The 26,502-nt window shown below is 42.9% G+C and overlaps 1 protein-coding gene across 2 annotated transcripts in view; it reads right to left on the bottom strand.

Annotated features, from left to right (window-relative positions):
* Ire1 (serine/threonine-protein kinase/endoribonuclease Ire1) overlaps positions 1 to 26,502 on the bottom strand; it is a 58,101-nt gene that overhangs the window by 27,513 nt on the left and 4,086 nt on the right. For both annotated transcript variants that reach the window (XM_037430333.2, XM_075869029.1), the window contains exons 2-12: positions 19,551 to 19,662; positions 15,823 to 15,859; positions 14,152 to 14,306; positions 13,952 to 14,080; positions 12,684 to 12,726; positions 12,396 to 12,457; positions 10,916 to 10,975; positions 8,751 to 8,940; positions 5,107 to 5,188; positions 4,112 to 4,235; positions 3,371 to 3,522 (exon numbers count right to left, since the gene is read on the bottom strand). In XM_037430333.2, the coding sequence (XP_037286230.1) occupies positions 3,371 to 3,522; positions 4,112 to 4,235; positions 5,107 to 5,188; positions 8,751 to 8,940; positions 10,916 to 10,975; positions 12,396 to 12,457; positions 12,684 to 12,726; positions 13,952 to 14,080; positions 14,152 to 14,306; positions 15,823 to 15,859; positions 19,551 to 19,662 (1,146 nt within the window). The remainder of the gene's footprint in view (positions 1 to 3,370; positions 3,523 to 4,111; positions 4,236 to 5,106; positions 5,189 to 8,750; positions 8,941 to 10,915; positions 10,976 to 12,395; positions 12,458 to 12,683; positions 12,727 to 13,951; positions 14,081 to 14,151; positions 14,307 to 15,822; positions 15,860 to 19,550; positions 19,663 to 26,502) is intronic.

Below are 26,502 nucleotides of genomic sequence, written 5' to 3'. Positions count from 1 at the left end.
CAGTAAACTTGACTCAAGCAGACTTTATGACACACACCACATGAAACCCTGTAGAGGCCGCCTGTACTTTTCAGAACAGCTGCTATTGCACAAATAAAATAATTTAATGTCTTTCAACAATTGTCATGCAAAACAGCTCTTAATTTAGGCTTAGAAATGAGTGAATGACGTTTCACTCCTTGAACACTGCAATGCATGCTTACTTATTTTCATGTATTGAATACTGGATGGCACAGATTCGATGCAGTACAAAGAAAGAAAGAACACTGAAGCACACTACAAGCATTCGTCCTGTGTGTCACGATTTTTTCTCGTGTGTCCTGCGTTGATTCCGCGCTATCCTGTATTTAAGACTATGAACCAACTAGCCAGCCTGATTATATACTACGAAATGCAAGTACTCGAGCTTATTCAGTGGCTAATGCAAGCACCAGCGATAACACTGGAAGTTTCTATCATACGCACATAGAATATGACATGTTCCACCACTCGTCAGACTTCAATGACCGACAATAGTGCCCGACACTGTCAATGCCCTCTCTGAATGTTACTTCTTTTTCTGGGCACGAGCTTACCCAATAAACAGTTTAATCATTACTGGCTTGAGTTTTGTGCAGTGTGACCATCACTACCATATGACAACATGAACAGACTGTTGTATAGCCTCCGATAATTTTTTTTATGTCATCATGCTTTTTGTTGTGTTCTTGTTTCGTTTTTTATCGACCCTGCATAAATCTCATGACCACAGCCTTGAGCGTATGCTCTCATGAATACATAATTTTGGAGGCACTGTGGAAAAATGATGAATGCCGTCCACACTAAAACTCTTTAGAGCAAAACAACCGCAAAAATTTAAGGACACTTTGTGAATTGCAAAGTGTGTTTGGTGAAAGACTGAGCCAATTCGACTGACTCTGCCACGTCTTTTTTTTGCTGTTGACGTTTTGTGCAATTGTGGCGTTCAGCATAGCGTTTGATGTCGGGGACGACCAAGATTCTTGGAACACTTCTCCGAACCACTTGCCGTGGAATGATTTGCGAGCGCACCTGCCTTCCTGTGAAAGACACTCACGCTAGCTGGTTTCCGCTCAAGCCGCAAGCACTCTTTGTCGGCAAGCATAAGCACTACGCATATTATTAATTAAAAGGTTTGTTGTCACAGTTGATATTACCTATTATGTTTGGCTGAGCATAGATGTCAGAACACTGAACAAAATTTACCAGGACATTCAAGTTTCCTAAACGAAACCAGCGACACAATTGTGGGTCTGTATCATGACTGGGCATGAACAGATGAATGGGCAGACCGACATGAACTTAAGACATAAAAGGCTTGCGCCTTAAAACATTCAGTGTTTCATTTTTGAAGTGTTCTCACTACGATTGGCGTTCAGAATAGACAGTTGGGCGAGTTGGTGTATATTCATATTCAAATAAAAGCGGCGCACAAAAAAGACGGAGACAAGCAAGCAAGTTGCAAGACTAGAGGAAGCAGGGTTCCCCCCTAACATAATTGTGGCTGTTTGCGATAAGTTAATTGGTGGTTTAAAAGGACATGCACCTAGGAAAATCAATCGGGAAAAAATGAAGTTCGCAGTAATTCCTTATATGCATAAACTGGCACATGGGTTAAAAAATGTTGGTTCCCGCTACGGAGTTGATGTGGTTTTTAGGGCACCCAATAAATTGGGAAAGATATGTGCTTTGGTGTCAAATCAGCTTGACAAGAAGGACAAGCCAGATGTAAAGAAATGTGCCGTAAACCATAGATATAAGTATGTGCCTTGTGCTGTGGGGGTGGTGTACCGCATTCTTTTATCTTGTGGCTTTCATTATGTGGGACAGACGGGCCGCTGTATCAATAAAAGGTTGCGGGAGCACTATCTCTCTTTGCATAACGGCACGCCTTCCCATTTAGCTTCGCATTGTGCCACGTGTGGGTGCACACCTCTTCTGTCTAACACTGTTATTATTTTTAAGCACCACGATCAATTCACCCGTGAGGTGTCTGAAGCCTATCATATTAACAAGTCACGTGATGCTTGCGTAAGCCAGACTTCGGTTACATTGCACAAAAAAGAGTTCCCTTTTATTGATGAGCGTATCACTTAATCTCGTTGTACCTCACTTGTCATGCGCGGCTATTACTTTTTAAATTCTTGTTGCTCGGATTAAACTTTCAGTTGTGAGTGCAGCGCTGTGTGTGGTTCTCTTCTTTGTCTCCGTCTTTTTTGTGCGCCGCTTTTCTTTGAAAGGATTGGCGTTCATTTTCTACAATGCCTCCTCCTGACCAGACAGGATTCCGTTAAACCCTGGATACTTGGGAGGCGGTGGTGGTTGTTGGCACGCAGTAAAACTAGCGGAATCATTTTTTAAGTTTCGATGACCAAACGGCCTGCACAGTTTGCCCAAGAGTGCGCACACCAAGTAAGAAACGAGGTGCTGTGATTCATAAGAATGAACAGCTGCTCCTCAGTTACAATGATGGCAATACAACTGCAAATAGATTTCCACACTGGAAAAGTGAATTCAGCAGGACATTTTCCCATCTTTTCCCCAACTGCTACAAGAATGAGAGGAACGTAACTTTTCCGTGTTCTAAAAAAAGCTAATGTACATTAGTGAGTTTACACTTTCTTTAAGATCATAAATGACAGATGCACGTCAGAGTCAGGGTAAGTGTCGTAATTATTACACAATACAATAAGGTATTGAAATAAAATATACTGTCATCCGCCCTGTAGAAGCATGAACATACAAAAGAAGTTTAGCATAGTAAAGTGAAGCTTTGGGCTAGTTGGTCTTACATATAGAAAAGGAAACGGCAAGATTTTTTTCCATGGGGACAATTTTTACCACTTGCCCCGCGTGAAAAAAAAATGCACTATTTTTCTTTTCAATGTACAAAAGAGATTCATATTAATTTTTTTAATAGATAGCTTTGATATTTAATAATTTATTCACCCTAAATCAGAGGAATAAAAAGGGGTCCAACACCTTTTTTGAGGTTGTTGCTTCACAGCCCAAGCTAAAGGTGGACCCACTTAAAGCAGCCCGAGACCAATTTACGAAACAACTCAACGCAGAAGTGAAAATGAATGTGAATACCATCAGCTGTCATAGCGCTACACTAGCAGACACAGGTGTAAAAGACACAATAGGACGAGTGCTCGTCTCGTCTCTTCCTCATCCGTGCGTGCTAGCGCTGCGGCACCTTTTGATGCATATAACCAAGTAAGTAGCCTAAAAATCCAATTTGTCAAAGTCAATAAACAGTTGTGTAAAAACCTACAGGCTGGCTGGAGCACATTCACCAACATGCAGGGTCCTGCAGAACTTATTCGTCATGATCAGCTCTAGCACTGACCCGTTCCTCGACATGCATTTCTTCCAGGGGAACATCCCGCTGGTCCTGAATATGGCGGCTTGCCGGATCCTCGGACTGCGGTGGACGCCGGTACCCAATCTGGAGCCTCGAGAACAGCACGGCCACCATGGTGTTCGGGTACTCGTAGTAGCCTGGAGGCGCGCAAATGTTGTCAGATAACTCAAAATCACTTTGTGCTACCGACACAACCACAAATGCAAACAATACCCAAACCATCCCACTGGCACAATGTTTGCCGTTTACAGCTTCACGCCCAGTTGTGGCAGTAGCCTAACTCAGACTACAGATCAACCACAGTGTATAAAACTCACAGTGAACGTGGCATCGGAACTGTACAGCTTTGCCATCGATACAATGTTACAAATAATCGTTCATAACGAATTTTCGGATATAACAAGGTATTTCCGTGGCAGATGAGTTTATTGATAAGGAGGTTTGAGTGTACCTGTGATTCTGGAGGAAATGCAAAAGTGCAGAAAGCTGTACAAGAGGGTGCTGGGAATCAATACAATATATTGAGGAGAAAAAAACAAAACATGACTTTCACCTTCGAATCATCACAGGCTATTGCATAAAGAATCTTGTGAATTTTTGTAAATGATGCAGTGTGATTACACATTTACATTTGGCTTATTAACAATCTTGAGCAGGTTATCGATGCTTTGAAGTTGAAGTGACAGCGAAGAATCATCTTTATAGAGGAGGCAGCAGCTCACTAACCGGAGACAAAGGATCGCTTTTTTGCTCCGCTTCCCGACGGCTCAAAGCTATCGGGCGCTGCTCCCGTTGCACGGCCGGCAGGCGCAGTAGGACCTTCCAGAAGAGGTATCCTCCGGTCTCGGGACTGTTGTCACAGTTTACAAGAATACAAAAGAAGAAAATATTAAAAGAAAAAGAATGAGGATTATGAATAGAAGCAAACATGACCTGACCTAGACATTTTCATTGCACAAGCAAATGAACGAAACAGCCAAAGTTGATCTACTAGCCCGGAAATCGGGCTGCTTGCTTTTTCAACTGCTTTATTTGCTCACAACTAACACTACAAAGAAGCGCTCATAATGAATGTCGTCGTACTGAGGGATACGACCTCGTCTGCAGCTATGACTACAACTGGCTAATGAGAACAGATCTTCTCAATGACACTAGCTCTAAAGCTCCACTGAACACAATTGGACGCACTTTGAGAGCAGGACGTGAAGGCGTGAGGTTATTGACCTTAATGCGTTGATAGCGGGGCAACAAAACAGAACTTGCACCATTTACTACTCGCTAAAGGTTTTCAAGATGTACTGTTTCAAAGAGTTTAAAACTGTGCACAAGATGGCAACGAAAGAAGAAAATGCACACCACAAAGCGTGAGTAGCTTGTTGGACATTTTATTGCAGAGGCAGGAATAACAGGTAGAGAAAAAAAAGGCACCCATGGCTGTGGAGGTCATCGTCGGCAGATAAAAACAAATGTGAAATTCCTGGCTTTTGAACAAAACACTCCAAGTTACTAGTGGCGCCTGTCTACCAAGGTCAAGGAAGTGGGTTCGATTCTTGGCTGCAGGTCCCGCACTTGGATCAGAGAGGGGAGGGAGGAGAACATGAAATGTGCCAGTGTGGTGCTTGCTAAAGAACCCTAGAATCAAAATTAATCTAGAGTTCCTCACTACCTTATGTAATAGGGACCCTGCAGTGTTTGAGAGAAAAACTAAAATGAGCCCTCACCATCATCACCGGCATGTTCTTGTCGACCAAGGCGGCCAGAGCATAGCTGGCCTTCGCGTGCTCACCAACGTACAGTGCAGGGCTGGAGGAAAGGAAAAAAAAAGAAAGGTGAGAAAAGTGTGCCTAAAATGGTGCATTTGTTCATTTCGTAGACATCAGTGAAGAACACTTGAGCTACCATACACGAGCGATGCAAGTTACAGTGTCAAGGTCAAATCTTGAATTAATAAACACAAACACCCTGTAATGAATTATTAAATATAACACAAAGAAAATTAAAATACTCCCACCCCTAACGTACTGTAACAAGAGAGCATATATTTAACAAATGTTTAAAATAACGAAGTAATTTCCGTGTCTTCTTACACAAACGCCATGCAACGTAGGAACTTTCAAAACAGGCAGTCGATTGGCAGGCAACTTGCCGATAGAACACGGTCTGTTGGCTTTGTGAGATATTAACATAATTTCTAATTTCAAATTAGGGTTAAGTGAGCTTGAGACAATTTACTACTGTAAAATTTATACATCTGTATTTTTCTAATGACTATTCTTTACCAGCTGTAACCACTGTTCCAAAAGCACTGGGTAACATCTCAACACAAGAGACACTTTCACATATCCAAAACTTTTTTTAATCATGTCAATTTGTCTATGGCAATTAAATACAGTCTAATAAAACTGCACGTGCGATGCAGTCAGTAAAGTACAGTTGTCAGCAAGATTAACACAAACGCTTTGACACGTGGCCTGGACTACTTTGACTGATGCCAGCCGTGTGCTGGGAGCTGTTACCGAGACAATATCTCGATGTGCTTGAATGGTATGTTGGTATGCATGGGTAACATCTCGGCAACAGAATTCTAAGCTACGCAGCGTTGGCGTCAAATCAAACTGTTTCATGTCATGTTGCAGAGTGTTCATATTAAGCTGGCTGACTTTGCAGTACGGTCCACTGTTGAGAACAACACGCGAACGCGTACCTAGCGGCACGCGTGGCGCGAACTAGTGGCGAGATTTGTAAATGTGTGCACGTGCATACAAGCGCAGAGGCAACGCTTGTCAGATTTCGTCAGCTACTTTCCGCCCCTGCACCTGCCGCGCTGTCTCGTTTTACCGCGGAGCGGTTCATGCCGCCAGTGGTCTGCTGGCACCCCGTCAGCTAGTCAGCAGGCACACAAAAGTTCCAGCTTGCTTCTTGCTGTTGTATCTGACCAGTTTTGAAAAGATGCGATTCACACCCACAGCGGTAGAATTTCCAGTAAAGGCAATACACAATGAAAAGCGATAGGGTTATATTTAGAAACATGTTAATAAATGCTTAGTAATAATATTAAATGTTGGGGTTTAACATCACTGAATTGCACCATGATTATGAGCGATGCTCCACAAATTTCAACCACCTAAAATTTATTTCAATGTACACGGGCCTCAAATATTCCCACCTCCATCGATAATGCGGCTACCACGGCCGGGATATGACCTTATGACCTGCAGGCCAGCAGCCGAGCACCATAATTCCTATACCATCGTGGCGAGGCAGGGGCGGCGCCAGGGGGGGGGGGGGCAAGGGGGGGCTGGAGCCTCCCCAAAATTCTCGCCTGCCCTCCCTATGCCCAACCAAGTGCCCGGAAGCATATATTGAAAACCTAGTAGGAGCAGAGCTAGCTTGCCCCCCTGGAGGAACTCACTTTTCGTGGTTGCCCCCCAGTAAAAACATCCTAGCGCCGCCCCTGTGGCGAGGTAAGAAAACACTTCATGATGAAATCTCTATGAAGTCTCTCAATACGGCGTGATCCTTAATGATGTTCTTTCTCTGGCTTGCTATATCACGGCAGATATTAGCGTTAACGTTTTAAATCGTGTGAGGTTTTGATTATTGAAGCAACATACGATGAAACTCCGTATTTCGAGTATGCGATAACATACACTTTCATGACAAGTACTCCGCTTTCCCAATATGTGCCCGCATGAGAAATGAAGTGTGTAAAACTATATATTAAAGCAAGCGCGAAAAAGAAATTTTTTTCATCCTATTTTTGTGACAAAAGATGAAGCAGGCCAAATGTATGGCCTCTCAACATTAGAAGAATGAAAAAATGGCAGATCCCTTGTACACTGGGAATCGATGATATGCGAAGCACGAATGAGAAAGGTTTTATATGTCACTTTAAAATCAGCACAACGGTACGATGTGGAGGTAAATGATGCCGTACATGTCTTCCGGGTTATCATTATCCTGTTAGGATGTGTTTACTTTCGTCATCTATTCACGTCACGTGATACCAAATTTAGTATATGTGGAGCTAGCAAAACGCCCGCGAGCGCGCTATGAGCATAGTATGTTGTCATGTTCTTACATGACACGCATGTCAGGATTATCATGTTTGCACGAGTCATATATTTTGTCATCCATTGACGTCACATAATACCAAATTTGGTATATGTGAAGCTAGCAAAACGCCCGCGAGAGCATCATGAAGGGCCCATTGTACTCCAATGTAACGTTGACGCTCACGCAAGCAGGTAGGTAGGTAGGTAGCTAGGTGGGGAGGTAGACAGACAGACACACAGACAGATCGATACATAGATACGCTCAATGTAACCAAAGTTCACTAAGAAATGCTTCGCATTTAAAAGCTTCATTCATTAATCGGGTGATGCCAACTCCAGCGTCGAGCACGGCCTTCATCCTTGCAGGCGGGCACCTGTACAGAGCTTCCGTGAAGAATGAATCGTGCTTAAGCCGCTCCCGCTCTTCGTTTACGGAGGCCCAGAGGTCATCCATAGATTTGTCGCGGAGATTTTGGCGAGAGAGAAATGATTTCTTTCTGCCCCACACAATTTCAATTACGTTGAAGTCAGGTGACTGGGGGGAAGGGGGCACATTAGCACCGTCACGGTCTTCAGTGGCCTGCTTACCACGGCAGCGACAGCAGGCTGACTGTATCCTTTAGTGTACAGGTCGACTATGAGAAGCCTTTCATCTTCAAGTGTTCTGGCCATCCCACAGATAAGAACTGCCACCACCGAAAATTCGTTCAGTGAAGAATTATGCCAGCAGCTGTGAAATTCTGTGAAAGCAGCAACAAAGCCCGTCACTTGCGCAACTTACTGTGTCAATACTCACAGAAATGTCGGCCATAAACTTTGCACAACGCTAGAACTAGCCGGCTGCCTTTGATAACAGACAAGGAAATAGGCGCTTCATGCAACAAGCATAGCCGGCTTCTTCCAACCCCTAAAACAAATCAAGACGTTAGCGCACGCCGAACGCTAGGGTGGGGCAGTAGCAGACGACGCAGGGTACGAACTGCCCTTGTGATTCTGTGCGCATGCTCAGCAGTTAACACCCCGCGGACCGCCGAGCCACACGCTCGCGTGTTTCCCCCTAACAGTGGACCCTACTGTACATTACGAAAGACATATAGCACCATTCATTATAGCACTACGTACAAGTCTGCACATAACCCATAGATATTATTTACACAACTGACGATTTTACTCAAAGCTGTCTTTGTCCCCAGAGTGTTATATGTCACTCAGAGCACACAGCAAGATCACCAAATAAAGACCCGTAGTGAATTATGAGTTTTGGGAACAGCCAGTCAGGACAATGCAACACCCCAGGAGTCAGCACTCACTATAGCGTGGTGTGCTGCGACGGTTCCAGCAAGTTCTTGTTCCAAGACGAGCGCTTCAGCCTGCCGGTGATGTCCTCCAGGGTACGGTGCGCCACCGGCGTGAACGGGAGGCGTCGCAGCGTGCCCTCGTCACCGACGTCATAGACAGCAACAACTGGGCTGCCCAGTTCTCGCTCCCACAGGAAGTCGCCTGCATTACGTCACACCTCAATACACGAAGATTCGCTATGGGTGCTTAGTGCTAAAACCTCGAAGCTGCCCTAACCTGAAAAGTACTACAGAAGCGCCCAGTTCCACACAAGTGCCTAGTGTTCACATTTTTTTAAACTTTAGAATCCTCAAAAGTGCCAGCACTCGCCAATATATTCCCCTTGTTGCAGTCATCATGAGAAAGCTAGAAGCCACCCACTAGCCACAAAGAGGGTAATCCGCCAGCCGCACGATCACTCCTACACCGTTGCCAGAAAGATCGAAATCATGGAGCGACACTGCGCATCGTGGACCGCAGCACTGCTTCAATGCTTTTTGTTGGCTGCCATTTTCGTTTTTTTTCCTGCTTTGACCGGACAAGTGCCCAAACCCCTATAAAGCAACTTCAAAGAAAGTGGCGTGGATGTTTCTGCAGAAGTTAAAAGTCTACTCCGTTCCATACGCAGCAGTCAACACTGTGGAGGATAGGGAGACTTCTCGAACTAGATGTGTTCACACCCCGAAAATAGTTTATTAACATTTCACACCCGTGAGGTGATTTTCCTCACGTCTATGCAGAGTAAGAAATCGGATGGTCCTGTGATGCAGAGATGAACAGCCTTGTTACATGGCTGTAAACATGTTGTTCTACACCACTTAATGCTTCACTGTCTTCGTTTCTTTGTTTGAAGTGTCGCGACACTTGATGTGCCTGCCCTTGTTTAGCTCATATAAGCACCTACAGCAACGAAACGGAGCTATGATACGCACACATTACGCTGACCGAACTTCTGCCATAACTTCCACAGCACCAACTGTGTGTCTGAAACCGAGTATAAAGCTCTTCAATCGCATAAGTCGTGATATGCCACTTTGTGGGCATTCTCAGCGAAGCTCACTAATTGATTGATTGATTTGTGGGGTTTAACGTCCCAAAACCACCATATGATTATGAGAGACGCCGTAGTGGAGGGCTCGGGAAATTTCGACCACCAGGGGTTCTTTAACTTGCACCCAAATCTGAGCACATGGGCCTACAACAATTCCGTCTCCATCGGAAATGCAGCTGCGGGAAGCTCACTAATTGACCTAAAGTTCGCAACACTTCACATAAAACTTTGCTCCCATCATTACTCCTTGCTTATAAAAGCATTCAAATGTCACATCTGTAAAACAAAGCAAAAAGGCTGACAGAAAATGCTGTTGATTTTGAGACTTTCCTCCAGCATCACATTCCACAGAGCCTAATCGTGATCAGCTACATCAGATACAAAAGACACCTTCATAGTGTATGATGATTGTTAGAAGAAATGAGAACTCCTCTCCCTTCTTTCTATTCAAGTACATGCAAAAAGAAGAAATAGTGTTGCCAGACAACTACTGAAGCGACCTGAACTAAGTGCTGCATTCAATAAAAAACAAAAGTTACACTGAGTGTTAGGAGAAAGATGTTAGTTAAGAGCATCATATGCCTTTAAAGATTAGTTTGGTTTGGTTTTTAACGGTGCATAGGCAGCTTAGGATTGCCAGGGATCTGTACATTGCAGAGAAGCTGACACTTGAGGAACAGCAGTGATAAAAAAAAAGGCAGCGATACGCGTTCACTGAAACTCCTTAGGGGTGAGCGCGTTCTACATAAGCATTATCTTACAAGCAGCATTTTACCGTTTGAGCACCGACCAATGGCACTATCAGCTAAGCAACGAGCAATTTACCTGGTTAGAAGCGTTTTATCCCAACATTGGCCATATCCCTGATAGTACTAATGGCATCAGAGTTCAGGTATCCCCCGTTTCGTAATGAGGCCCGCAAGTGTTAAAAACCACACAAAGCAGAAATACAAAACACCTGCCAGCACACCGACAACAGTGCATTTACTTCAAATTGCCGAGCCTGAGCCTAGTTCAACTCTGCAATCCTGAGGCCACAAATTTCAATTTATGGTTCCGAAAAGAAAAGAGAAGAAACGATCTCACCAGTGTCCTTATTGAACGTGAGCACCCGACCGCTTTCACTTGATGTGAAGTGGGCCAAGTCTGCAACGAAAGTTATCACAAATTGATTACGTGAAAACGTAGTGTAGACAACGTACCTAGTGCTACACATACTGTTTTGTGGTTTCACCGTACACCCTTGCTAATAATCACACTGCAGACCCCAGCACACGGCGGAATCTCACACCGCCAAAAAGCGACGAGATCAGCCATCACATTATATCGGCTTTCTGAACTCAGAATAGCCAGTTAAGGCTGAAAGCACGTATGCATATCTAAGCAAGCAACGCAGTAGATGGCACTCCCGCACAAGCATGCTTTGCACTTGCACTTCACGTAGGAAATCTCGTTACTTTTCGCCAATATGAGGAGCTGCATCATGTTCAGGCATCAACGCTCGTGGATATCATAAAAAAGTTGCAAAGATGAACTACCACTCTATTTTTATTGCGCCTGCATTGTACTTGTATTACATTTGTATATAGATGTTGATATTTATGTGCAAGTTTTGAAAACATTCACTGTGCCACAATAGTACAAGCAAAAAAAGGTTTTTATCTTATTTTTAAAGTGTGATGTTCCAAAGACTCACGACTTTTGAAACTTTTTTTTTCAATTCCAAATCTACCACCTAATAAATTAAAAAAAATTAACAGAGCTTTAAAAAGACACTTTACGAGCCTAAGGCAATTAAGTGCTGCTATTTAACGTTTCTTTGCAAAAGCAAGTGCACTGTGATTATTGCACACCAGTCTACATATATCATGAAATGCGACTTCAATTTTTTATTAATGCAGTGTTTGAGGTTTATGCCAAATACATGCCAAACATGATGCACTGAAGCAACCTTTCATTCAATAAAATGAAAACAAGAAACAAATAACCTTGCCACATTTTTCAAGGAGAAAGAATGGGTTATGGAGTGCAAGTACAAGATACAGACACATTGTCCTGCAGCGCACACATTTAGCAGAAAGGTTTCTTTTTATGGTGGCAAACAGCTGGAACACTAACCTACTTGAACTTCCCCTGAAAGAGGCTCAAAAACGCCATTAAGTTCTATTTGCTCGTGAAACAAACAGATAAAGATCAGAACAAAAGAAAGAGGCTCAAGCAGGCAATTGAATTGAGGAAAAGGGCCATCGTGAGCAACGCATCACAATGTTTGCTGTGAGAGCTCCTCCCGAGCCGTCTGTGCCATTTGCATGCTAAAGATGCACTTTTTTTTTTTCGTTTATCCTTTCTAAATAAAAAAAAAGACAAGCTATAAAATGATGCATACAAAGAGATATGGAAAAAGAAAGGTAGATGAAAAAGTAAAAAAAAAATATATGCAGCTGGCAAATGATGGAGAACGACAGTCGTGCCGTTTCAGCGCACAATGCATGACATGTGGAGAGTCCTCGGCGAACAATCAAACTTAACAGACAATGAATTAGAACACTCAGAACGTTGGGTTTACCGTAATCCTTGACTAGGTCGGGTGCTGTCTGGGCTGCATAGTCGAAAAAGGAGGCGTTCCATCTGAATAAAAAAAAGTGCAAAAAAAAGAGTTCTTTACTGATAAAGTAAATTGAAACTCCATAAAGAAATTACTGAATTTCGATAGTGTGTTGTCCATCAACCGCACCACCAACCAACAAGGCATTGCGTGAACTATCTCACTTTTTTGTGCAATGAACTGCTAATTCATCATGCAATGAACAACAAGTTTTCTATCAAACACATTGAAATTGCCAAATGGGCTCACCTTTTTTCACCCGTCTTGCTATCATACATGGCAATTTGAAACTCTGCCAAAAAAAAGAGAGTGAAAGAAATCGCAACTTGCTTCACTGTGCCAGAAAGAGCTTCAGATGCACCACGGAGCCAAAGACAAGAAAAATTGGCATTTCAGTTCATTTAGTAATAGGAGACCTTTTTTAGTGCTTTAAGAGCTATTACCATTTACAAGATATACAAATGATTGAAAATATGACGTGTCACCCTTGTTATCTAAAACTACCATGACAAGACACAACAGACTGGACCACTATTAGTTAAACAAAAAAAACAATCAAAAGTTGTTACAAAATCATTATACAGTATTCTCATTAAACAAAACCTGAAGAGATCAGGAAAATATGTTGTGTTTAGCAAGGGTTTCACATACTGACAAATGAACAAGGGATGCAGAATTCAAATATGAAGCCAATCATTTGAAAGGCACTTCTGTTTAAGTAGTAATTCCATTTAAGACATTTCTATTTATTGAGAATCCCCTGTAACTGTAATACACTTTGGCCACTGGCCACTTTTATTTAAAGAGTAACAGTTACAGGTTACTACAAATGCGTTAAAACTGCAAAGACGCTAAGTGACAGTGTGCTCAATGAACATCCCCTCCACAGTAGGCCATAATGTATGTTTGATTGATTTGCGGGGTTTAACGTCCCAAAACCACCATATGATTATGAGAGACGCCGTAGTGGAGGACTACGAAAATTTTGACCACCTGTGGTTCTTTAACGTGCACCCAAATCTGAGCACACGGGCCTACAACATTTTCGCCTCCATCGGAAATGCAGCCGCCGCAGCCGAGATTTGAAACCGCGACGTGCGGGTCAGCAGCCGTGTACCTTAGCCACTAGACCACTGCGGCGGGGCGATAATGTATGTTTATTTAGGAGCTAAATTTCCTTCTGCGGTTGAGGCAACCATAAATGCAGTTAGCTTCAGAGAAAGCAAATGAAGTGGCCGAATGAACGTACATATTAAAGAATTAAAAAGAGCTTGCCCTGAAGGCAATCACGACATTGCCGCCTTTTCAATTCAAATCTAAGAGGAAAGAATGTGGAGTTAAGCACACGAAGGACTGAATGTGTCATAGAAGATAGAACTGAACAAATGCATGCATCAAAATTTACAGACCGTAGATGCTGAAAAAACGAGAAGCAGGAAAGTTCGAGGACAAGTATGACCAGACGTGTATTGCAACAAACGCGCGTAAGCGACATAACGGAGGCAGGGTCACCATACCTGTGCGGCCGACAAAGATCGCCTTTTCGTACGAGACTGGGCAGACCTTGTCGGAACCGTGAAACGAAATGGTCTCCAACTTGTCCCCCGTGAACATGTCGATGGCAAACCAGACATCCAGCTTTTGACCTGAACACAGCGGGCAGTTGGGTTGTATAAACAGTGACTTCAAATGCACCCAAGCGATTTTTTTCTCTCACCAGTATACAGAATTCCATCGGTGCTTCGACACGGCGATGCCGACACCAGTTCCGGTATGGTGAAGGGGAGCTTCTTGATGGCATCTTCGCCGCTCCTCTCGCCAAAGCCATAAATGTACAGACTGCCGTCCTTTGGATCGGGAAGAAAACTTGTCCTGTGGAGAGCAGAGACAACGCCAGATGTCCACATAAAATGTATATATGCTGCCAGGTGCGCTTATTTGATTATTTCTGGCGTGATCAAGTTCCATCCACAAAAATTGCAACCACTGCTAAGCGCTGGCCTCGATCCAATAAGACCTCCTCACAAGCTAGACCTTCTTGATGCTGGACTGTGCTCACGATGCATGCAGTCAAGTTTATTCTAGAGCTAATGATAATGCCAGCAATAGCACTGGAATTCTCAATCCCTCATCTACAAACGACGGCATGTCCCGACGACCATCAAGCTATTCGGTGACTGAATGCGTGCGCTCATATTGTTGCACCCTCAATCTCATTCTTTGTTTCTGGCAACAATATCGACCAATGAGGAGCTTTATCTTAACTGGCTAAAGTGTCTGCTTTTTTACCATCATAACCATGTGACAATGTGCTTTTATATAGCACACGTTGGTTAAAGAACATGAGTATTCACTCATTTGTACAGCATATGCAGATATTTAAACGTTGCCTACGTTCAGTACAAGGCAAATTTGTAGGTTCCTACAAAAAAACACTTTTGCACGCACCAATCTGCACTTACGACAGGTTGACCAATTAAAACAAAGTCAGGGGCACAGCTTAGTAGCAGTGGTGTCTGTCAACACTTGTAACATCAGCCTGAATAGCAAAGGTGGACATGTTTATATCTATGCTTTGTAATTGAGCACTCAACTACCTGCTCTGGTGCAGTAAATTAAACTTTTCCATTTAGACAAAAGTTCTACTACAATTGGACAAGTTTCAAGTAGTTAATTAGCAATGTTTCAAGCACTTGACTTGCCAACCAAAACGCCGAGACTTTCTTCTTGAATTCAGCAATATCTACATTTATAAAACTACTTGCATTCCCTAAGGTAGAAAGAAATCTTACAGAAATATTGATAACCCAAGCCTTATTAATTACCCTGTATATTAAATTCCCTCCCCTTCATTAAAACTAGTTACACTTCATCATGTAAGAAAGTTTTCTCGTCTCATCTCGTCATGCCAGAATATTCTGCCACGCCAAACTAAATTGCTTCTCTTCAACGTCAAATGGTGCATATTTAAAGTGCCAGGAGTATACTGCTATTATACGAAGAGTACCACATTAGCTGTAACTACAATTAGACCTGAATCCTCAACTTAGGTGTCTTGTAGTGGTACTTGTAAGTTGACACTTGTGCATTTCTCGAGTTAACTTTGTGCACTGCTGAAGCAGATCCCGGAGGCAACATTGAAAGAAGCCCGCAGTTGCGATCTGCTACACCAGGTGTTGCAACGATCACAGCAGCTAATTATCTTTCAATGAACTCAATTAATTTTTGCCAATTAGTATGACAAATAATTTGCTCATAACTCTATTTCAATTTTTCCGACAGCTTTTTATGATTGGAAAAACAGAAGTAAGCGTTCAAATGAATGTGCTTGGAAGAGAAACGGCAGTGCCACACGGAGCTCATGCCACCAAAAAATATTGCTACCTACCTTTTAGAGACGTCGGCAGGCACTTTCAGAACTGGCTCTAAAACCACCAGAAATAAAGAACTGTAAATTTAAAAGCTCATCTTTTTTTGTTAAACACAAGATTAGTAAGAACAAACTTCGTTCTCATAACTACTCTGCCTAACACCAGAAAAAAAAGCATTTACAGTGAAGCAGGAATGAATACAGGCTTCCAATTTCATCAATGAGCAAGCACTTTTCAGGAACACCTATGCAAATGTCTAAAAAGAGAATGCTGCATAGAAAAAAATCTAAGAGCATACATCAATCACTGATCTACGATGACATTTGCTCGCAGTTAAGGAAATCCTTATTCATTCTAGTCGGGTCAACGCCCTTTTAAGCACACAAGCCTTCCTTCTTTCATTTTTCTTATTTCTCACCAAGTGATTTTCATTGTCTTTGAATGTTGAATATATAAAAAAATGGCGTTTTTTGGGAAGTCTCTTTGTCTTGAAAGAATAAACGTCATTTATCTCTATGACCTCAATTAACGCTATATATCTGCTAGTTTTGGAGCCCAAACTGCAAGTATATTATCGGTGATAAGAACTGACAAGGCATATTTATTAAACACAGCAATGTGATTCAACAGATAACCAAAACAAGAAAAGCAAAGCACACATCATTTGCAGTTTTTAATTGAAGAGCTGCACAATGTCAGACAAATGACAACAAAGATGGACGAAAAAAACACCTTACTACCAGCTGGACACTGGATCGAGTCTGTAGGTTCGTTTCCCGTCGGCATCTATTTCCTTTCTCATTTATCCCTTCCACCCATAATTACCACACTTTCATTAAAAGTTATAAATAATACTTGCTACCATTGTTTGGTTCGTTGTTTTCATGTGCATGTTACGAGTGTGATGCGTTGTTTTTGAGAGAGAAACAGCCGACACAGATAATTCGTGAAAGAGAGAAAGCACACTCAATGATTACGACTCTCCTTTGACCTTTGAGGACAACATGCACTGCAAACAATCCAGCAGGTCATCATTCCTCTCCACATCAACAAGCTAATTTCTATATAGCTCCTTCATTACCAGTTCTGAAGACCCACTTCTGATTGCCTCTGAAGGCCTACCTCTGATTGTTACGGAGTAATCTGTTTCCCAGCTTGCAGGTATGAGCCACAATTTTATTGAATGACGACAATAGAGGTGCCGACAACAACTACCGGTAACTTTTGTACATTTTTCTCAGTTGTGCCTACTGCCGCTTTTTCTCACTCCCCAAAATATTGCCACCTGGTCTTCTGTGCCAGGGAACAGTGAGCCAGTTCTGTGCCAGTGAACGAAGAAGACGAAGCCGAGCAACCCGTGCCAGCAAAGACGTCCTTCTTTGTGTCTGAGATTTTGACAGTCGCGTCTCCTTGTACGTTTCTTCGTGCTCCTAGCGTGTGACAACTGGTAGAGGTGCTGGGTACCCTATGCACCGAATTCCTCCCACTACAAGAAGCTCCAGCCCCATACCGGTGGTTACGCCTGTTCACCGTGCTAGCCGAAGTATCCATGGACTGGACCCCGAGTTCGGACTTCTCTCGGAGAGGATGATGGCCCCAACTATCCCAGGCAGCGCCGTCCCAAGTGGCTCCAACCCAGCCGGTATGGAAGGCGCAACGCCAATGCACTATGCGCTGTTCAAACAATGAACGCCGAATCCCTTTCATGGTGCTGTCCATGAGGATGTTGAGGATTGGCTAGTCCACTATGACTTCGTTGCCGCTCATAACATGTGGAATAACACAGACAAGCTCCGACGTGTCTACTTCAGCTTGAATGACGGGACGTGTGTTTGGTATGAAAACCGGGCAGGTCTGTTCACGTCATGGGTGGACTTCAAACGCCGGCTTCTCGAAACGTATGCAAGTCCCGATCGCCAAGAGCGAGCTGAACGTGAATTCCAGTGCCGTATGCAAATGCCAAATGAAGGCGTAGCAATGTATGTTGAGGACATGACGCTTATTTTTCGACGAGCCGACCCTCACCAGCTGGAAGAGAAGAAGGTGCGATACCTGATGCGTGGAGTGAAGGAGCAGTTGTTCGGTGGCTTTGTACGCAGCCCCCCCCCCCCCAGACTACGTCAGAGCTTCTTGCTGAAGCCGTCCTGATTGAAAGCACGCTTCAGCAACGGACCCAGACGTACGAGCGACAAGTGAACTTTGCCTCAGCTACGGACTACATGGGCGGTCTTGGGGGCCATGCCGACTTCTTCCAGGAGCTCATACGCTCTGTAATCCGCGAATAACTGCAAAAGTTTTCAGTACCCTCGGCCCCCACTGTCAGTTCTTTGTCCGGCATCATTTGAGATGAAGTTCAGCATGCACTACGAAAACTGTCCTATCAGACAGAGCTGCGGCCTCTAAATGACTTCCCTCGCATGTCGTTTGTGCAAACTCTGCTCCAGCCAGCACCACCTTTGGCTCCGCCTCCCATCGCGGCCCCTGCCATGCTTCCGGCAGACCAAATCTGCGCCAACCTGCATCGCCTTTCACTCTGCCTCATACCACGGCCCCAGCCATGCTTCAGGCAGTCCAAGCGGGCCCATACCTCAGCGACCGCCAACCGATTCCGCGAAAATCAGACATGTGGCAAGCCCCTGATCGACGTCCTCTTTGCTATCACTGTGGCGAACCTGGGCACATCTACCAACAGTGCACTTATCGAGAGCTGGGACTTCGTGGTTTTTCAGCCAACTCCCCACCTCCTAGGTTCGGCCAGCGGCCTCCGGAAATTGCGGACTACATTGCCCAGCAACGCGGATCGACATCTCGGCACCACTCACGTTCTCCAATATGTCTCACAGTGCCAAACAGTTCGTATCGTCTTCATTTTAAAACAACAGTTTTTGTCTTTTGCAACCTCTGAATCAGGTAAATGCTACGGATTGATTTCAACTGCCTCACATAAGTTCAATTGAGGGTTTCACAAATTACACATTTAGCATTAGCAACAGCAGGGTGCCTTTTCATCTTCTATTCATTTTTTCCCCCCAATAAACCAGAATAAAATTTGTTATGACTGAATAGCATAACTTTGATGCATTTCCAACACTCAGACAAAAAAAACAAAAAAAAAAACAGGTAGACTTGGAAAGAAAAAGTGACAGTAAGAACCCTGGGCATCAACTAAATTTATTACAGGGAAGGATTGGGTTTTTATATAGAGTTAATACGTGCTGACAGCCGTTGCAACAAGGAATGTGACGCATGCATGATGGCACTCAACAGTAATTCAGAGTAAATAAGGTTTAAAAAAGATGATCTTTTTGTTTTTACGACAGCACAACAGAGGCAGCTCTCACGCTGTTTTCTTTCTATTCTAACGCAAAACAGCTCACGAACCAGACAACAATTTTTTTTTATTCTTAGGCTTACCCTGTTTGGGCACCTGTCAGCGTATGTTAACTCTGCACAAAAACCCATTCCTTTTGTGGCAATAAATTTAGTTGAAGATCTGTCCTTCTCTTTTTCCATGTCTGCATTTCTCCCTGCCCCTTTTCTGGCTTAAAGCAATGGTAATGCATCAAATTTCAGATTCCGACCAGCCCAGCAACCTGCTTCAAGCGATTTACATAAATTCTCAAGTTTTGTTGCTCGCTTTAGTACTTTTTTTCGAGTACTTTGCACGTGTGCCATCTTCCTAAACTCCGGCGCGCCCCATTCCTCTTGCAGGTATCAGCCCACCATCGAAACAACAACCACCGACCTTCTTTCCTGGACCAACGTATGCTGCCGGACTTCTTTTCCACGGCATGGAGGGTTCCATCCAACGTGGAGACCAGAATCAAGGGTTCAACGATGGCAAGGTGCCTGTCATCCTGCAGATGAAGAGGGGAAAAGAATAGGGAGTAGTGGCCGCTATTAAAAGGGCACTTGAAGAACAATTTATCAGCACAGCTGTCTAGGCTCAGTGAAAGAGCGTCTCATGTGCACGAAAATGATCATCATCGTGAGCTATCCACTCTCTTTGTTCTTCTTTCCATGTTCCTCACTCCCACCACATTTATTTACTTACTCATTTATTTATTTTTACTTATTTATACATGTACCTACAGTAACCTATTGGGTCATTGTTGTATGGGGATTTACAAATCGAAAGTACACACACACATCAAAGAAAAAAAAAAGTGCAGTACAAAACAAAAGGAAAACAAGTCCAAAATAAAAAAAAAATAGGTCAATCACAACTTGCAATACATGCGGAAAATACATGGGCTGGACATTTCCGCTTTGTTAAATGAAAATGAAAATGTTGACAGTAGGCAAAAAAAATGCCATTATGTGACAACATACTTTATTGAAATAGAAAAGATCGCTGTGCGAGGTGAGGTCACAATACCTGCTAAGCGTTGATTCGTCTGTCTCGGGATGGAGCGACTCTGACGGGCGAGAGAATGAATTCAGAGAAATAGAAAGATAAAAAGAGAAAGAAGAAAATAGAGAGGTCGATAGGCACACAGAAAGGAAGAGGAAGCGAGAGAACAAAAAAAGAGAAAAAATATGGAAAGAGTGAGAAGGAAAGAAATAAAAAATGAAAGAAAGAAATAGCAAGAATCGGAAGAAAAATAAAAAAGGCTGCCCATCTCTGTCCTCCATTCTCATATTTAGAGCAAAACTGCCTTAATTGTTTTCTCGTATCATTACTTTACAGTTTTACAATACCGAAAGCACCACCTTTGCGACAGGAAGACGAGTTTCATAAGCAAGAAAATGCGTTGAAAGAATATATAGCTGGTGACACCTCCATGACGTTCCTGAACGAGCTTGTTGTGATGTCCTGAATTTTAGCCATCTGCTAGGGCCTATGTGATCGTTTCAATTATTCACATTGTTTTCTAAGGACACAAACTGTTAACAAAGCAAGTTGTAGAAAATTTCACTAAATTAATATGGCCAAAACACGCTAAAAGGCTCTGGAACTTGTAATGTTGCACAGATGCTCACTTGCTAAGATTTCAACATGAAACCTATACATGACACTTTGACCTTCATTTCCTCTTTTAATAATATTAACTTATGATGCTGATATTAATGGCAACATAGTACTAAAAGAGTAATTCATCTGTCAGTAGTGATTTAGTGCTTCATTGAAGTGTCCCTTGAATCTCGAATCAGTGACATTATTATCGCAACAAGATTGCATCAGTGCCAACAGACAATGGTGATATAACGGCACTTCTCGTCATCCGTGTTTTGATAAGTTGTGCCTCGCATTTCCGTACTCTAAACTATAATAAAGAAAGCCGAGTCTTCCCAGGATCAGTTCCTCACGGAGTAATGACGCATGAACCTCGCACACGAAGAGATGATATTTAGCGAATGCAAAGGTCAGGAAGCACTTGATTTTCACTTTGACGCTTAAGTCCACCTCGAAATGTCAGACTTGGGATCGTGAATCTATTGCAACGTCACAACTGCCAGAAAACACTTGCCGATGTCATGCAGCTCTGCTGTGAATTTCATCTGGATTTTTTTTAGAACCCTGACACAAGTCAATATATTTGCGGATGTCACATGTCAATAAGAGTAAACACATTGGACCAGGCACCTTTAGTGTTATTTTTAAACCATATTTTCTTGTATATAACTTGCATAAAAAAAATGGAAACATGTGGTTAAATGTTGAAGTATCAGTTATATACAGGACTTTTATGTATGCTTCTTTTTGTGAAGAGTTAGGAGTGCGGGATTGTTGAGAGGTGGGTTATATGCGGGAAAGCGCTTTATGTAGGCAGATGGCAAATCTGTGGGCATCACATAGCAAGAAAGCTGCATACGTCATACTAATAATAGTGATGAAACTAAGCAATGATTGATTGATTTGTGGGGTTTAACGTCCCAAAACCACCATATGATTATGAGAGACGCCGTAGTGGAGGGCTCCGGAAATTTTGACCACCTGGGGTTCTTTAACGTGCAGCCAAATCTGAGCACACGGGCCTCGACATTTCCGCCTCCATCGGAAATGCAGCCGCCGCAGCCGGGATTTGAACCCGCGACCTGCGGGGATGAAACTAAACAGAGCAAAGTTTGCTGATATCACATTGCAATAAGACTGGCTAAGCCTTGTCTCACATATTAGACAGTGTAACATAGTGACACAGCACGAATTTCGCTGACATTATATCACAATAAGTCTACACGGAAAAATAATAACGCTATTTCAGAGAAATTTCGCAGTGCGTTTACTTTGCATTACACAGTAAATTACATGTTGGAACATAACCTCTTATCAATGAATGAGGAGACACATTCTTACTTTGCTCTTATCAATGAAAGAGTGACTGAAGCTCTTATCAGTGAAAGGGGTTACACATTTTTAACTTCAGCTCTTATCAATGAAAGAGATCACGTACTTCAACCTAGCTCCTATGGACAAAAGAGCTCACAGTGAACGAGCTTATCATTGAAAGAGGTTACATATTTTAAAATTAGCTCTTATCAGTGAAAGATGACAAACATTTAGACTTCCGCCTAGAAACCTGGCTCTTTGAAACAAATATTTTCATTAAAGATGGCACAAGAGTTTTGGTCGATGTGAAACTGCGAAATAGGAGCTCTTGACGGAGAGGGGGATAACTAAAAAAGTTAGGGGTAGAGGGAGAATCATCATCTTTTTAAAAAAAGCTAATGTTATCAGAAGGCTCGTCGCATAATGTAGGTACGCATGTGCTCATGGATGATACAAGATCAAACTCGGTAAAAATGCAGAAGAATCGGCTAATGAGGCATCATGCTGGGGGCACAAAACACTGGCAACGATCAGAAAGAGAGAGATAAACGCTGCACCTGTTCTGTAAGCAGAGAGCATGGAATACATTTGGCCTTTGGTCTCGTTGGACAATGAGGCCACAATTAAGAGAGATCATTTACAGAAATGACGAGCACACCTTCCCTTTGCTAGCTATTTCTTATTTGTTTATTTTTCCAACTAGATTTGGAGTGGTTTTCAGTGCTGAAAGGTGCGGTCTGCTGCTTGACAGCTCTTTGAAACACATACCTGAGTTGTATTTTTAATGGATAACTGCGTATAGGGAGAAAGAGAGAAAAGAAAAGAGAGAGAACTCTTGCTGCAGAATAACCCCTTCAGGCGGCGTGTCCTGTGAGTGGTTGTGTGCATTGTAAAATTGTCAAGATGTTAACACCACCTGGAAACATGAATTCTGAGAACCCAAGCTCTTTTGCGTTCCTTTGTACTGCAAGCCACATCCATGAAGAATGAGAAGGCGGTGGCTTACACTCGCAATTCACTTGCCCGGGAACTAAAACTCTCTAGTGCAAATAAGTTCTGTGCTCTCCTTTGAGTTTCTTGAAGAACATGTTTAGAAAGAGAAACTGACATTCTAACTTTTTTTTCCAAGAAATCAGCGTGAATTCTCTTGTGCCTTAGTGCTACAAGCAGGCCATTGTCAATTTCCCTTTCTCTCTAGTGTGACTTGCTTTATTCTGAGGTTTGACCACCGTGGCTGCATTTTGATCGGTGCTTTCTAAGTGTTCTGTCTGCAGTGATTTCTCGACTCGAGAAGACGGTCGTACAACCTTCAGTACGCGCAGTACGTAGATAGATATAGTATATTAGCTCTGTAATAATGTATTGCTGTGTTCCGTATAGCTTAGTCCTGTTTGGGGAAAACACCTGGTGTTTCTTTTCACCAATTCCCAAGCAATGCTGAGCTGTGCGCTAAATGGCAAAAGAATATTGCAAGAGACAACCTCCTCATCAACGACAAGTCTGCATTGACTGCCGTATGCAGCAGACACTTCTACAGTGAAGATTTTGTGCCTGTGTGTCGCATCAAGAAACTTCTTCCTGGCACCACGACTACTTTCTTCAAGGACTATCCTTCCTTGTTTTTCAACGCGCAGCAAGTAAAGAAGCACAGCCGAACCTCTTCGCATTCCATGATGTTCTCACTCTCCCTCACAGAGCCTCACTGCTAATTTTTTATGCAGTCTTTTTGTTATGCTCTTTGTTGCAAAATGAAGATGCCGTCACTGCACCCCTTCACTTCCTCGAAAAATTCCAGCTCGCAGAAGCAACCTCGTAGAGAGACGCACCATGACTCTGCCGTAATTACCCTATCTGTACCTTTAGCACAACGAGAGTGCAGTAGTAAAAAGTATGCATGTGTCACAATTAAAAATGTGTCTATTAATAGTGTAAAATAAGTCACTCTATTCTCAAATGTCCTTTTATTAGAACTCTATTTACTTCATTAGGAAGTAAATGTGATCACTTACAGAATGCTAAGCCTTTAACGGAAGGCAGAGCTCTTTCATCATTCTGGCACAAGGTTCAGAAAGAACCACGTCAATAAGTGATGTCGAATAATTCATGATATTTTAGGTACCTAGGCCTCGTTTCTTCAAGGTGGGTATGAAAAATATGACAGTGATGATTACCATTCATTTTGCACTACAATGTGACCATTTTTTGATGACACATCGACCAGCATCAGCCAGATGACCAGCAACATGACAGAAGCAAGCTTTGAAAATGCAAGGGCATTTTATACATGTGATAATTTACGATGATCCGTAAAGAAGAACTATTTTCTAAAGTCTTTTTGGGCTAGCTGGTTGAATGCATCAAAGAAATGTCAAAATATATCAAAGTACTAGCAGACGTATGAGGAAGGCACAGTAGGATGAGTGCTAACTTTCAACTAAATGTTCACTAAAAACAACAGTTCATGTAAATATCCACAGATACTGTATGGATTTCGTGTATGGATCTATGTGTACTGTACAGGTCAACAGTGCTATATGAGCAGAGCTACAGCTATTGTAAGAATTTCATGTACAAATCAACATGTACTATACAGACCACGTACGGATCAACAGTAGACGTACATATCCACAGTCATTGTAAGAATTTTGTGCACAGTCGACAGCAAGCTGTGGGGGTGCTGACACCCCCTGTAAAGTTGTTTGCGTCGTCTGGCGCATGTGTCTTGCCCCAAGGCCGCATTTCGGGTGACGACCACCGGGCGATAGGTGCGTTATGTTCGCGTTGAGTACCACTGTTGGTAGAGTAGTAGCGCCGGCGGTGACTCCTGGCGGAAGGCAGGCCTTGGTGGCGGGCGAGAGTTGAGCGAGTCGCTTCTGCGCGTGGCGGCTGCGGCGAACGGTTGTCTGTAGCGTTAGTCCCCGGTGCTCGGCACCGCGGACTTCGCGCCGGGGTCCCACGTGGTAAGTCAAGCCTTGGCGACGCCACCTTGGGTATGTTATTGTGTGTTTGTTGTGTTATTGTGTAACAATGTCCTAGCGTTTTATATAACGAGTTATGTATCGATTCGGCGGACAATATCGTCGTTGTAAATTAGATAAATAAATGTATGTATGTTGTTTGGTTTGTACCGACTGCGTCTGCTATGTCCGTTCACTCCAAGAGCATGGCGTGGCGCGCGCTCGTCAATTTCGAGACCCCACAAAGCGTAACTCAAATATTTCGCAGCGTGTCCAGAAATCCTTTGATATACACGCCAACTTTATTGTAACGAAGCTGCATCTCACAAAAGTAAGTTTGTTACATCCGAAAATTCGTTATAAAGGTGCATTCTTATCATTATATCTATTGAAAAGCTACTCTTCATTAACTTCATTATATCAAGGTTTGAGTGCACATCAGCCCTGTGTAGCTTTGGCCTTTGATGCCGAGATGTTTTTTAATGCATGCCGACCTACTGTCCAAGCATACCACAGCATCATCCCGGCAAAAGCACCCAGCAATTAACAGCAGGCACCCGTCAAACCAGTCAAGGTTACGCCGCGGAACATCAGAGCTAAGCTTGCTGACGACTGTACAGATCAACATGTAGTACATGTAGGTACGTAAAGACATACACATAAAAGGCTAAAAGGTCTTTTACATACATTGCTGTATCTATATACATTGTTATAAGTGTGATCTATTATTCTAGCTCGAACTAACACTAATTTGCTACTTCTTTTTAAAAGGATGGGCTGAAACATATGTGTGCTTTCAATCGCAGATTTCATTGCAACACGAAAGGGCGACTACAAGTGCACAGAACGTCGACAACTAAAGGGCTATGTAGCATTGAGTGTCAGAGTGCAGGGACGCATGTAACAATTACATTTACATCACGAGCACTGCTGCATTGTAGCTGCACACACAGGTGTTTAATCTATATGCACCGAACATGTGATGGATGCCCCTAATTCGAGCCATCTGGCAGGAAAAATTTTAGAGGTATTGCATTTGCAGGAAAAGGTCACCTGTTTATCAAACGAAATAAAATTCTCCAGCAGCGCTAACTCCAGATATGTTTGGAAGTTGGCACACCGTAAGAGTATACCAATAGGTACTGCAAATCTGTATTGCAATTAGGGTTGATACTTAATGCAGAAACGAGCAACTCGGCTAATGTTTTCAATTCAAGTTGACAGTCTCCCTGACTATTATTTATCAATGTTTATGCACATGATTATGTTAACACTAGCACGTGCTATAGTCACAAATGATCAACGGTTCTGTCAAATCAATTGAATATATTTACAGATTTGTTGGGTGCACTGAAACTCTTACGGGTAAAAACAGAGAGCATTAAATGAAACATTTCTTATCGGTAACAACAGAGAGCATTAATGGACAGACAACTGATTTTTCATGGCACGACAGACAGCTCAATCTT

The sequence above is a fragment of the Rhipicephalus microplus genome, chromosome 7 (genome assembly GCF_043290135.1).
Source record: "Rhipicephalus microplus isolate Deutch F79 chromosome 7, USDA_Rmic, whole genome shotgun sequence".
Lineage (NCBI taxonomy): Eukaryota > Metazoa > Arthropoda > Arachnida > Ixodida > Ixodidae > Rhipicephalus > Rhipicephalus microplus.
This window is presented reverse-complemented; position numbering and strand designations above follow the sequence as displayed.